General features: G+C 43.0%; 1 protein-coding gene across 1 annotated transcript in view; it reads right to left on the bottom strand.

The window, feature by feature from the left end:
* Positions 1–14,721, bottom strand: part of CCDC148 (coiled-coil domain containing 148) — a 416,154-nt gene that overhangs the window by 42,122 nt on the left and 359,311 nt on the right. Inside the window, exon 11 of the mRNA XM_077447650.1 lies at positions 10,169–10,309. Within this exon, the coding sequence (XP_077303776.1) occupies positions 10,169–10,309 (141 nt within the window). The remainder of the gene's footprint in view (positions 1–10,168; positions 10,310–14,721) is intronic.

Below are 14,721 nucleotides of genomic sequence, written 5' to 3'. Positions count from 1 at the left end.
AGACGTCAACTTTCTAGCCCTCAGGAGCATAGGGAAGACTGAAACCAATAGCCTCTGTCTCTCAGGACCTGGGCCTCAACAGCACAGTGACCAAGAAGCATATAAGGCTGTTGGACTAGCCCTTTGCGAAAGAAGATCTAGATGGCCCCTTAGGGCTCACAAAGAATATGCCAGAATATGCCAAGAATATGCCAGGGCTCACAAAGAATATGCCTGGGCCAGTATGGTGCAATATGATCACTGGACTGCCCTGCATTCTGCAGGGCAGACAAGGGAAAAGCTTTGGTTGGGAAAAAGTGTAGTTCGGGCTGAAATAAAACCCATGGAATCACTAGATCATCCACTGTGAAGGCTCAAGAATCCCTGAACCTGGCTACAAACATGTGCAGGCTTTTGTTCAACCTGGACATCAGAAGGTCTATGTCAGGTTCCCCCCACCTGCAACAGAGTCTGAAAAACTCTAGAACTCTAAAAACATCTAGACGTTGCCAATCAAGGAAGTCAGCCTGTCAATTGTCCATGCCTAGCATGTACATAGCATTTAGCATTTCTGCCCAGGCCAGATTGAGATCTGCTACTCTTTGATTCCAGCAAGAATACAGACCTTGAGGTTTAATGTAAAGTCTGCATTAACACGAAGGTGCAAAGTCTCTGTGTGAAAACCATTTTAAGAAGAGCATTCCCAAACAAAATGTTAAGGTTGAAATTGTTGTCTGTGTTCTGCAAGGCCTTAAGTTGAAAAAAAAAGTCCCAAAAAATGACATGACATAAAGCAGCCTGATTATACTACAACATGCAATTAATATTGTCCTCTCATTAAATTCAATGAGCTAAAAAAAAAATTGTGGTGTTTACTAAAAATTTTAATGCTGACTTACATCCGATTTTGCAAATAAAATCACCCCTGTGCTACCAGCTTTACAGGACTATCATGCAGTGGTAGATCTTTTGCTATTGTATTATGTTTGTGAGTACTTTTAAACATATACACACGGAGGACACCTCACATGACCCTCAGGTGTTCAGCGGACTATTGAAGCCTTATCCTGTAACCAGGAAGAAGACGTAAGGCCTTATGCAGAAGGTGTTCCCAACTATTGCGAGTCCTTGTTAATGGTGATCAGGAGAATGGGGAGTGAAGGGTTTATAACCCACTATTCATGCACATGTTGCCGAAAGAGAATTCTGAGTGGGCTGCGGCCCATATGCGGGTGGAATAGTTATGCTTGAATCAGCCCTGTGTTGTAGCAGGCCCCCTAGTGGAGTGTGTGTCGGCTTACATATATATTTTTACATAGTAAAAAACAAAACAAAAAAACATGAAAAATAAAAAGCAAAAAATGGCTTGGATATGAAGGGGTAAAATATCCAGGGGCTAAGTGGTTAAGGTAGAGTTCTTCTTAATCCTCCCAAAAAGTGAGGTGAATTAATTTTCTTTCGGGCAGGACCCTATAAAAGGTTTCGGTGGCGCCTAGCATAGGGCGAAGATAGATGGGAGTAAATGCCTGGAATAAAGGTTGTGTAGTGTGAGGCCAAGACAAATTCTTCTAACCCCAGGATGAGCACCTCTGATACCGGGTAATGGCACAGGTACACTTCTGACTTGGAAAGGATTTATCATATGGACATTATTACTTGCCAAAGACTGTTATATATTTAATACCTCAAGCATTTAATAAAATGGAGTTGCACTGAGCCTCTGGCTGAATTACGGTCACTCAATGGATTCCTGTTATCTATGAAAGTGTGAGTTGAGACAGCACACAGTTAGGTCAAAGCACCTTTAATTTTGTGTACGACACACACAGTGAGACGCTGGATCCGCATGAGAATTAAAGTGGTGTAAACCTGGTCGGTTGGATCTGGTGGTAGCCAGGGGACAATGTCACCCTTTTGTCAGTGAAAAGATCCCTCCATTTAGCACGCGCCAAGGGACCTGGGCCCTCTTTTTACAGGGGCTTCAGGTGTTTAACAGACTCTCCAAGCCCTATCCTGTTACCACAGAGAAGACACAAGGCCTCCCGCGGAAGTGTTCCCTCCTTCACCTCCTTCATTGTTCCTGCCGCCTTCACCTCTGCAACATCTCCATAATTTGACCCTTCCTGACTAATGACACCACAAAGCAACTCGTTCACTCCTTGATTATTTTCTGCCTTGACTTAGGGGTATTAGAGGTATTATGAATGCTGCTGCTAGACTAATACACCTCACTAATCGTTCCGTGACTGCTGCCCCTCTCTGCCAATCCCTTCACTGGCTTCCCCTACCCCACCGCGTAAAATTCAAAATGCTAACCATAACATACAAAGCCATCCACAACATCGCCCCCATCTACATCACCAACCTCATATGCAGATATTGCCCAAATCGTCCCCTCCGCTCCTCCCAGGACCTCCTGCTTTCTAGCTCCCTTGTTACCTCCTCTCATGCTCGCCTTCAAGACTTCTCCAGAGCCTCTCCCATCCTCTGGAACTCCCTGCCCCAGTCTGTCCGATCAGCCCCTACCCTGTCCACCTTTAGGAGTTCCCTGAAAACTCATTTATTCAGGGAAGCCTATCCCACACCCCCCTAACTGTCCCCGAGCCACCCCCATCAAATCATTCTCTGCAGCTATTATCTTTTGTACCACCACCAGCCCTTCCTTTAGAATGTAAGCTCTACGAGCAGGGCCCTCCTGTACCTTTTGTATTGTACTGTAATTGTGTTGTCCCCCCTATACATTATAAAGCGCTGCGTAAACTGTTGGCGCTATATAAATCGTGAATAATAATAATAATAACCGTTGTGGGTTGTTGTTACTGGAAACCAGTGGAAAGGTGAGTGAAGGGTTTATAATCTACCATTCATGCACATGTTGCAGGGGGAGAGAGTTCTGTGGAGGCTGTGGGCTGTATACAAGTGGAGTAGTTAGGGCTGAGTCAGACCTGTGTTGTTGAATCTCCCCTAGTGTAGTATGTGGTCAAATTGCCCATATGTGAATTCCCAAACCTTCTTAGTTCTGTCTGAGTGTGCATGTCAGTGTAGCTACAGGGACATCCTGCATATCAGCAGAGCCACCCTATAGGAAGATATAGCAGTATAATAGACTTTTTCTGAAAATTAAAGTGCAGACACATGCTGCAGAGATAAAAGGAAGAGCAACAATAGAAGGATATAAGGTATAGTGATACATAATAAATGTATTAATGAGGATTTAACAACAATTTAATTAATTAAAGCAGAACTTTGGTCAGCCTTTAAAGACATTTTGCATGCCCCCCTTATCCAGTTTAATGCTTGTTTAGTCTAGGGGGTATAAAGTAGAGGAATACTTACCTTATTCCTCTCTCCCCTGACAGTTAGTACTTTTTACACATCAGCTCCATCCCCATGAATGCTGGTGGGCTCCTGAAGTCCTCAGGGAATGAGGATTGGCAGTCACATGACTAGGGAAGAGGAGGGGTTTCAGGGGACCTGTTATTTATTTGGGAACTGGCGGTAACAGTAACAGTGCATCCAAAACAAAACTTTTTGTAGCAAGTCTTGTCAACAATTTCATGTCTATCGAGACCAAAGTCACAAAACTGTTGATGAAATAGCAGTCAACTAATTTGGAAATGTACAGTATCTAATCGCTAATGCTTCCCCTGACAGGAGTTGTGTTTGATACCAGCTTCATCTCCTTTTCACCCAAATGCTCCTCAGCATAGATAAGGTTTGGACAATCCAGAGGATTATGCTGCAGTGCGTGCACATGTAGCACCCTCTGCCTAGGTGCTAGAGGTAGATTTTTAGTGAGTATGGGTGAATTTAGGCAGGCATAGCTGGAAGCTAGGCCTGTTTGTTTTGATTTGAGTTCCTCAGAGTAGGCTGGTGGCTCACAAATAACATCACTTCTCAGTTACCTCCTTCTGGCTTCTAGAGGATTCTGGAAGAGAGGAGGGGAAGAGAGGTGGAGCTGTCTGAGCTGTCTCAGGGAGCCCTGACAAATCCCCATCTAGGATTGACAGGGGGCAGGCCTCCTTGATATACCCAGGGTCAGCCCAGCTGGAGAGAACTGAGGATGGAGTGCTAGGCTGTCGGGGCCTTTGAGGGCACTCTCCTTTCTGGGCCTGGGAAGGATCCCTTCAAGAACGCATGAAGGGTCTGGATAGGGGGCGCAGCAAGGAGTCAGAGAGGACAGCAGGAGTTAGTACTGCCCGGCAAGTCTTTAGGAGGGAACCATCGGTGTGTGCGTGTGGCCAGGAGGGTGAGTGACTGACAGGCACAGTCAGGAGGACTGGGGAGGCACACCTGGGAGGACTGGGGAGGCACACCTGAGAGGACTGGGGAGGCACACCTGAGAGGACTGGGGAGGCACACCTGAGAGGACTGGGGAGGCACACCTGAGAGGACTGGGGAGGCACACCTGAGAGGACTGGGGAGGCACACCTGAGAGGACTGGGAGTGTGCAGTCTGGGATGTCAGTGGAGTCGGGCAGCTGCAGCCAGGAGGGTTGGCAGGGCCTGAAGAGGGCTTACTGGGAGCAGTAGTCCACCACAGGACAGCTAGCACTAAAGAGTTCCTATAAAAAATTTTGTTACATCAAGGGGGGCCCGCAGTCCCTGCTTGCAAATGGCCATTACTAAGGCCTGGCTGAGTCAGGGTTGGGCCTAACCACATGCTAGCTATGCCTGGAGTTAAGTGATGTGCTGGAGCGAGAGAGAGAAAGAGAGAGTAACAGTCTGCAAACAAGTGTTGTGCTGGAGGAAACTGGAGCTGTAAAGTGTATATAATTGTCCCAACTGATTGAATTACAATCAACATATTGTTCGTTCTATTGGGCATCTAATATATTCCCATCCCTATCCAAGTTCAAATACCTCAATAAAAATACAAAACAATCACATGGACTGTTTATTCAAAAGTCAAAAATGACTGGGAAGTGAATGCCGAGCTGGTCAGGGTGACAGGTGGGCCATAATTTTCAGCTGCCCCTACGGGGGTACCGCTACACACATTTTAGGGTACGTGCACACCTGCGAATGTACTCTGCCTCTGAATAGTTACGAAAAACCCCTGTGGGGGAGACTGTCCCATTGAAAGCAATGGGAGGCTGCTGGCTTCCGCCGCTAATTGCTGCCACTCACATGTGTGTTCTGTGCATGAGTGATTACATGTGAGTAGCTGTGATTAGTTGCAGGAACAGGATGCCTCCCATTGCTTTTAATGGGGCTGCCTCCTGCAGCTAAGCGCAGGAGCTCCCGCTAGGGTTCTTTCATGTAATCAGAGGCAGGGTGGATCTGCAGGTGTGAATGCACCCTTTAAGTGTTAGTCAACCATTTGTCTGAACGTGTTCCATGCTACATTCCATGTGTGTGCTGCAAAAATCGTTCACTCATTTTGAAATAAAATCTTTTGTCGAGCTTGTGGAGCTAATAGAGGCATCCATAGCACCCATGGCTCAACATTTTTTAGAATTAGCATGAAATTTGAGTTTTGTAATGAAGCCTCAACTCCTGTTCTTGAATGTCGGGTTCAAAAGAGGTTTCTAGAAATCTGGCACTTGCTACACTTTCAGTTTCTGAGTGTGCATAAATCTTTTTTTTTTTTTTTATATTTCAGAAATACTGGGTTTTTTATGAGACATATAAGCTCCATTTGGCGATAAGGCAGTCAAAGTCATAAAAAAAAACAAAAAAAACACAAGTTATACTCACCTCTTGCTGAAAGCAAAGAAAATACTTGTTTACGTCCAGGTATGGAAGAGCATTTGACTTTTTACATGTGGCAGTGTTGGTTTTTGGCCCAGTGTTGTGATATGGAGTCAGGGAGCCAATCAGTAAATGCCAACTAAATATCTAATTGGAGCTCACACAGGGCTGCGTTTCTTACTTCTAGCAGCTGATTAGAGCAGTAAGTATGTGCTTCAGGGATTGGGGAACTTAGGTGAACCAGCTGCTTTGTATTCCCCTTAAAGAAGTTGTAATGTCAGAAGGTATTTTATCTTAATGCATTCTATGCATTAAGATAAAAAGCCTTATGTGTGTACCAGCCACCCTCAACACCCCTAACACTTACCTGAGATCCCACTCTGTCCAGCGATGTCCACAAATGTCTCAGCCATCCGAGATTCTCCTTTCTGATTAATTGACAGTAGCGTCTCAGCCAAAGTCAGCTAGTCAATCAGGGAGAGAGGGAGAGGGGCCATCTCGGTCTCTGTGTCTGAATGAAAAGATGGAGCTGTGACTCCGCTCAGGTGCCCCCATAGCAAGCTGCTTGCTGTGGGGGCACTGAACAGGAGGAAGGTGCCAGGAGCACAGAAGAGGGACCCGAAAAGAGGAGGATGGGCTGCTCTGTGCAAATCCACTGTAACAGAGCAGGTAAGTATAACAGGTTTGTTATTTTTATAAGAAAAAAGGAGCCTTTACAAGCACAGGTTCATGTTAAAGTGTATGTCTGGTTAAAATTTAAAAAAAGAAACACTTGCAGTACATATTTTCAATACCTGCACATTTCCCATATTTAGTCTCATTAAAATCGCTGCAGTTCCAGAACAATTGCTGTTGATTCTGCTAAAAAGCCAGTGCACTCTTAACTTACTGTAGTGAGCTTACCACACAGGTATGCCCAGAGCTGAGAAGGACCAAAATAAACAGAGGGCATACATGACTGAGTGGAAGGGGAACCAGGAGAAGGGGTTAATTATATTAAAGCGGAGTTCCACCCAAAAGTGGAACTTCTGCTTTAAGCACCCCTCGCCCCCTTACATGCCACATTTGGTATGTCATTTTTTTTTGGGGGGGAGTGGGTAATTTCTTTTTAGTGGGACTTCCTGTCCCACTTCCTTCTTCCTCTTCTCAGCCGCCTAGGTTGCTACTCCTCTCACCCTAGGCGGCCCCTCTCTGCTAGCAATCTTCTGGGACACGTCACAGGTCCCAGAAGATTCACTGGCCAATAGCAGAGTGCGTGCAGTGCGCGCCCAGCCGTGAAGCCATACTCTATCATGGCCGGGTGCCTACAGTTGCTATGACAGTGCCGTGGACAGGACAGGGCAAGGAGCGAGGCTCTGGGCGCCTGCATCGCTGTACCGTGGGGCAGGTAAGTGTCTGTTTATTAAAAGTCAGCAGCTACACTTTTTGTAGCTGCTGAATTTTAATAGACTAAAAAACAGGTGGAACTGCGCTTTAAGTGATGTGGTCAGTACTGATGCTTACCTGTTAGGTCGAAGTAGATGATGTGATTGGGAGGAGCAGGAGAGTATAGTGATAGGTGGGAGTGGTTTCACTTGCAGAGAAGAAATCATCAGAAGAACGTTACTCCCTCTGGCCCTATTTTTTTCAGGTAGTACTGTTATACTTCTTTTGCGGTTTGGGGTTCTTGACGGGGATCTAAACCTGATGTTATTGGTAAAACATTGGGGACACATCTTTCGGTATGGCGTAGTTGGTACAGTTTAACCACTTGCCGACCAGTGCACGACAATGTACGTCGACAGAATGGCATGGGCAGGCAAATGGGCGTACATGTACGTCCCTTTAAATTTGCCGCCCTGCCATCAGGAGTGCGCCGCCGCCGGCGCGCTCCCGCGCTGGTCGGGACCCCCGTGAGTCCGGTCGCGGGACCCGCGGACTCGATCACCGCGGGCATCCCCGCGATCGTCTCACGGAGCGGCCTAATGGAGAAGTGCCGTTGTAAACAACATTTCTCCATTCTGCCTAGCAACTAGTGACGCTGATCTCTGCTCCATGTGATTGGAGCAGAGATCAGTGTTCACTAAATGAAAGCCCAACCCCCCCACAGTTAGTAACACGCCCCTAGGAACACTTAACCCCTACACTGCCACCCACTGGTTAACCCCTTCACTGCCAGTGTCATTTACACAGGAATCACTGCATTTATATAGCAGTGATTACTGTATAAATGACAATGGTCCCAAAAATGTGTCAAAAATGTCCGATGGGTCCCCCACAATGTCGCAGTCACAATAAAAATCGCTGATCGTCGCCATTACTAGTAAAAAAAAATAATAAAAAATTATTAATAAAAATGCTATAAAACTATCCCTATTTTGTAAACGCTATAACTTTTGCGCAAACCAATCAATAATCGCTTATTGCGATTTTTTTTACCAAAAATATGTAGAAGAATACGTATCGGCCTAAACTGAGGGAAAAAAATGTTTTTTTATATATTTTTGGGGGATATTTATTATAACAAAAAGTAAAAAATAATGCGTTTTTTTAAAAATTGTCGCTCTATTTTTGTTTATAGCGCAAAAAATAAAAACTGCAGGGGTGATCAAATACCACCAAAAGAAAGCTCTATTTGTGGGAAAAAAAGGACATCAATTTTGTTTGGGAGCCACGTCGCACGACAACGCAATTGTCAGTTAAAGTGACGCAGTGCCGAATCGCAAAAAGTGGTCTGATCTTTGACCAGCAAATTGCTCCGGTCTGAAAGTGGTTAATTCATAGTGACCAGGTAATGGTAAGACCGCTGGGTGTCTGAGGTAAGCTGGATTAGTCCCAGAGGTGGTGTTTGGTGGCTGGGGTCATAACTTACTGTAGCTAACTGGTGCCACAGGCACCAAGTTTACTTTATGGTACCGTCAAGGACCTGCAACCATTGTTACCTGTAGACATATGCATGATGAAAAAATTGGTTTCATTTAGATTCCTTAATATAGTTATTTTGTTTAGTTAAATTTGGTGGATTTTTTCAATTCGTATTCGGGATTCGTATTCGGAATTTGTTTTGCCTTTTTTTTTCTTCTTTGAATTTGCTGACTTTTTTCGTTTCAAAACGTTCAAATCGATAAATTTGGAATCGGTCAAAACGAAAATGTTATATTTTTTTTCATTTCGAATGTGGCAAAGTGAAAAAACAAAAGAAAAATCTTCATCAAATGATTACAATGATTCTTTAAATCACCTTTGGCTTCACAAAAACAGCATGATTTTGATATGGTACACTAATAACACACACAGTCTTTGATTTCAGAAATATGTTTACAGTTCGAATTCGAAGTAAAATTTGAATAGAATTTAAATTTGAATTTCGGAAATTCAGACAAATTTTGTTTCGGTATTCGGAGCATTCGGTAAACATTGTTTATACTGTAATTGGGTATTCAGATATATCCGAATCTTCGAATAATGAAAAATTTGTCTGAATATTAATTCGGAACTAAACGAACCGCACATTAACTGAATTGATAGGTTTATTGTTATGTTTTGTAATTTATAAGCTTATGTTTAATAAAAGGCCGATTCAGCCATTTAACTCCAATTGCTAATAGTGTGATTTTTCCTAGGGGTTATAGGAAGGTGTAGTTGTGTGCAGTTTTGGGTAAGAGGTCAAGTATGGAGGTGAGCTCTAATCTACCCTGGTCAAGTGCCTATGCTGCACTGAATTCCTAAGCAGCCTTGTCAGCATTGACACTGAGTTCTCCTCTGTTGGGACTACAGGACACCCCCCTCTTTTCATTTCAGGGTGGTGTTCTGTAGTCCGGAAGGGTAAACTTAGGCAGATCTGAAGGTTTTCAGTGCAGCAGATGCAGCTTTGTCAATTACAGTACTTTAGGAGCTCAATGAATTTCTGGCAGATCAACAGGTATTTTGCTGTAATTGCAGATTTTTTAAACAGACAAAATAGGGAAATGTGCATTTATTCCACAGATCTAATGAATATGCTTTTCCCAGAGATACAAATCTAAATAAGGGATACCTATACATCTTTAAAAAGTAAGCATGCACAGTTCTAGTTAGCCGAGTCATGGCTGGTTCTCTTTAAGACTGCAGGTTTGATAAGTATTTTGTTACAACAGCAAAAGAAGGGAGATGGCTGTGCGGCAAAGTTTACTTTGCACAGAGTTGCTGACTTGTGACGAGAATGTACTGCAGTGCAGGGTACTTGACTGCAGCACTCCAAGCATTCCCACAGTCTCTCTAGTACTGTTAGAAAAACCTACATTTCCAGAATCATTCAGGCAGTGCTACACTCACAGCACAATGCAGCATGGTAAGATTTAGTTTCTCTGAGCTATTAATGGCTTTAGCTGGATAGAAAAAAAAAAGCTTTCCTAGAATGATGTGTAAACACACTTATCCAATCTATGGGCAGCAGAAACAGACGGGTAATTAGAATGCATCTAGGTGTTCTCGTTAAGCTTTTAAATATCTTATGCAAATTGTTAGAATGTTTGTACTTTTTCCTTTTCATCTGCTCTCTGCAGCTTCTCTTTCTCTTTTCTTTGTTTTTCTCCTTGCTCTTCTTCTTGTCGCCTCCTGGCAGCGATGGCAGATTCTAATCTAGCGGCTTCCTCCTGGTGTGCTCTCCACTGAATGACCTAAATGGGATACAGTGAAGATTTCAGCAACATATAATAGCTTAGACATAAATCAAGTGAAATATTTCTTAAAGGAGCAGTCTATTTTGCAAGAAAGTTTTGCATCTAAGGTACACTGTACTACATTGTTACCATTGGCAAAAAAAGTACCTCCTGCATGCTTCCAAACCATGGGATACTATTGTGTTCAATATTCAACCAGGTAACCTGGTTGTGCTCCCTTCTACTCTTTGCTATTGGCCCATCACAGTGGGAAGCCTCATTGGTCAATTGTAGAGTGCAGGAGGAGGTGGGCCAGATGCTTGGACAGGGCACATGGCTAAAACTGAATAACAGGGCACCCTGGGCTTTGTAGGCAATCTACAATGAGTATAGAAAAGAATCACCCTCCTTTAAAATAATCATATTGTGTTGCTTTGAAAGTCAGGCACAGTTTTTGTTTTATCCAGCTGTATTTACTAAGTAGAACGTTTAAGTGAAAGATATAACACCAAAATGTCAGAAAAAAATTAAAATAAAAAACAGAATCTTAAAAATGACTTGTAAACTCAATCAGGCGTAGCTAATCACCTTCTTAATATCACACAAAGCAATTTGACCCTCAACTGTGATCAGCTGTGGTGATTTTGAATAGCTCAGCATGAAAAGAGCTTTCATGGAGCATTTCAGTTCCTGGGTAGTGTAACTGTAGCAAACAATCAACTATGGGTGGGAAGGCACTGTCAAAAGATCAAGATAAAGTTGTGGCCAGGCACAAGCCGGGAAATGGATACAAAACATTTGAAAGGCTTTATCAATCCCTAGAAGTCTATTATTAAGAAGGGGGGGGTATTTGGTACAACACAGACCCTCCCTGGATCAGGACATCACTCCAAACTGAATGAAAGAGCCAGGAGGAAACTGGTGAAAGAGGCTACCAAGTGGCCTACACCAACTCTGAAGCAGTTGCAGGAATATATGACAAAGAGTAGTCATTGTGTGCATGCAACAATATCACAAATTCTCCATAAATGTGGCTTGTATGGGATGGTTGCAAGAAAAAAAGACACTCCTCAAGAAAGGCCACATGCAGTCACGACTGAGCTTTGTCAAAACGCACCTTAAAGATTCTGAGGCCACATGGAAAAAGGTGTTATGGTCAGATTAGCTAAAATTTTATTATTTGGCCTCAACACCAAACGATATGTCTGGTGGAAATCCAATACAGCTCACTATCCCAATAACACTATTCCTATACTAAAGCATGGAGGTGGTACTATGTGGTTATGGAGGTGTTTCTCTTCAGCAGGTGCTGAAGCGCTTTTCAGGATAGAAGGAAAAATAGATGGGGCAAAATACCCTCAAATTCTCAGGAAAATCTGTTGCCCTCTGCCAGAAAGTTGTCAATGAAAAAAAGGGTTACCTTCCAACATGGCAATGACCCAAAGCACACCGCAAAAATGACCACACAGTGGTTAAAGGGGAAAAAGGTGAATGTCCTTGCATGGCCTAGTCAGAGCCCAGAATTAAACCCCATTGAAATCCTATGGGATGACTTGAAGACTGCAGTCCACAAATGGCCACCATCAAATTTAACTGAACTTGAGCAGTTCTGCAAAGAATAGTGGGTAAATATTGCAAAGTCTGGATTGGCAAAGTTAGTAGAGACATATCACAACAGACTAAAGGCTGTAATTAAAGCATAAGGTGGTTCAACAAAATACTGACACAAGGACGTTATCCTTTTTCCAACTCAGTGATTCTGTTTTTGAATTGTATTTATTTTCTGACATGTTGGTGTTATATCTTTCACTTGGATGTTATAAGTTGTACTGAGTAAATACAGCTGGATAAAACAAAAATTGTGTCTGTTTTCATTTCTGGATGCAAAGCAACATAATGGGATTCTTTTAAGGGGGGGGGGGGTAATTTTCCTATACTCACTGTATGTAAAATCTTAATAGAGCAGCAGACGTCTGGAGATGCCTGCTGTATCATTTTTGGCATACCATGGCTTCTGTTAGGCAACTTTTAAAATCCTACTTAAGGCAAAGATTAACGCCCCTAAAATTGAAACTTGAACCAAAATGTAAGGCTAATGAAGTAATTTAAAAACAGCGCAACATTATATGTTTGTAAAAAAATCACTTTGTCCAACGGTGCCTTGGCAAGTGTGGGGTCACAGTCCCTATTGTGAGATCCTGGGAATGCCAGGGGTCCCAAATCTCACAAGAAGATGTTCCAGCAATGTGCAAGAACATCTCCTCCTGAGAATTGGTATCCTCAGCATTCCCACAACCTTGTGGGAAGGATCATTATGACACCGCCTTTTAGAAAATGAGTGTGACCAGCATTAAGGCCCTTTCACACGGATGTGTCTGTGTACGGGTTCCGCTTTGCTCAGCGGGGGATTGCTCCATCGATCCCCATTGAGTAGGCAGATGACAGGTCGGTCTCTGCACACTGTGCAGGGACCGACCTGTCAGAGTGCCGCTCTCCTCTATGGGAGATCGGATAAAGATGGGCCGCAGAGTCTGTTTTCATCCAATCCGCAGACGGATGGAAAAATAATGTTTTCCTCCGTCACACTTTTTTGGATCGGAGCGGGTTGGATGTCAGCGGACATGTCACCGTTGACATCCGTCGCTCCATATAGGTCTATGGAGCGTCCATTCAGGGCCACCTAAAAAACTGACAAGCGGACCTGAACGGTCCATCTGTGTGACAGAGGCCTTACAATAAAGAATTGATACTGCTCTCCCCTATACATACTGTAGGCCCCAAAGTGAATTTAATTTTTATTTTATTTTTGAGGAAGGGGAGGGTTTAAAAATAGTTTTAACCAGACCAATTTTCAGCTTTAGGTGCTCTCACACTTTGAATGACAATTACTCAGTCATGCAACACTGTACCCATATGACATTTTTGTCCTTTTTTTCCACACAAATAGAGCTTTCTTTTGGTGGAATTTAATCACTGCTGGGTTTTTTATTTTTTGCTCTATAAATAAAAAAAGACTGACAAATTCTGTAAAAAAATGTTTTTCTTTGTTTCTGTTATAACATTTAGCAAATTTGTAATTTTTCATAACACATTTTGGCCAAACTTTATACTGCTACATATCTTTGGTAAAAAAAAAGAATCCAAATCGGTGTATATTACTTGGTCGGCCTTTGTGAAAGTTATGGCCTAGCTCATTTGATCCCCTAACAAGCCAGGACAGTACAAATAACCCCCAAATGACCCCTTTTTGAAAAGTATACATTCAAAGGTATTTAGAAAAAGGCATGTTGAGTTTTTTGAAGTTGTAATTTTTTCCCACAATTCTTTGCAATATCAAGATTTTTTTTACAAAATTGTCATTATCAGGTTATGCATACCACAAATTACACCCCAAAATACATTTGACCACTTCATCTGAGTATGGCGATACCACATTTGTGAGACTTTTACACACTGTGGCCACAAACAGAGGCCCAACATGCAGGGAGCACCTTCAGGCGTTCTAGGAGCATAAATTACATATCTAATTTCTTAACTACCTCTTGCACTTTTGAAGGCCCTGGAGCCCCAGGACAATAAAAACGGCCAAAAAATTACCCGATTATGGAAAGAAAACACCCAAACGTATAATCTGAGGCATGTAGAGTCTTTTCAACATGTCATTTTTTTCTACAAGTTTTAGGAAAATGTGGAAAGCAAATGAATACACATATTTTTGTCCCTTTATACAATATTTCTAACACATAGCATGTACATGGCAAAAATTACAACCAAAAACATTGTCTGCTACTCCTCCTTAGTATGGCGATACCACATGTGTGAGACTTTTAAACAGCCTAGCCACATACAGTGACCCAACATTCAGGTTAGCACCATTAGGCGTTCTATGGGCATACATTTCAAATCTAATTTGACTACCTATTACACTTTGAGGCACTGTAGTGGCACTGTAGTGGCATGAATGAGCCGTGGATGGGGCTGGCCAAGCATGGCTGAGCCATGAATGTGGATGGCTGGGTAGGGCTGAGTATGGATGGGAATGGCTGAGTGGGAATGGCTGAGTATGGCTGGGTGGGTATGGCTGTGTGTGGATGGGATGGCTGAATATGGATGGGATGGCTGGGTCACGGATATTCCCGGTGGCGCATGGGAGCAAAATTCTGGAAGGACTCCATGGACGCCCTTCCAAAATAAGCCGACCTCGCTGCACCCGTCTTTCGGCTATGGCCCGGTCAGCAAGTGGTTAAAGTAAATGTTACAAAAATAAGCGAAAATAGTTTCTCACTGAAAATGTTATCCCTTTGCACCAAGTGGATTTTCTAAATTAAACTGGTCTGTCAGGTAAACAAGCTAAATAAACAGACAAACTAGATATATAGAAACTGTAATTGTATTTCTGTCCATCCAATTATGAGATTTACACAGACCTG

Source organism: Lithobates pipiens, unplaced genomic scaffold, assembly GCF_037356315.1.
Source record: "Lithobates pipiens isolate NorthernLeopardFrog02 unplaced genomic scaffold, aLitPip1_a1.2 Scaffold_22, whole genome shotgun sequence".
Classification (NCBI taxonomy): Eukaryota; Metazoa; Chordata; class Amphibia; order Anura; family Ranidae; genus Lithobates; species Lithobates pipiens.
Note: the sequence above shows the minus strand (reverse complement) of the source record. Positions and strands in the feature narration are given on the sequence as shown.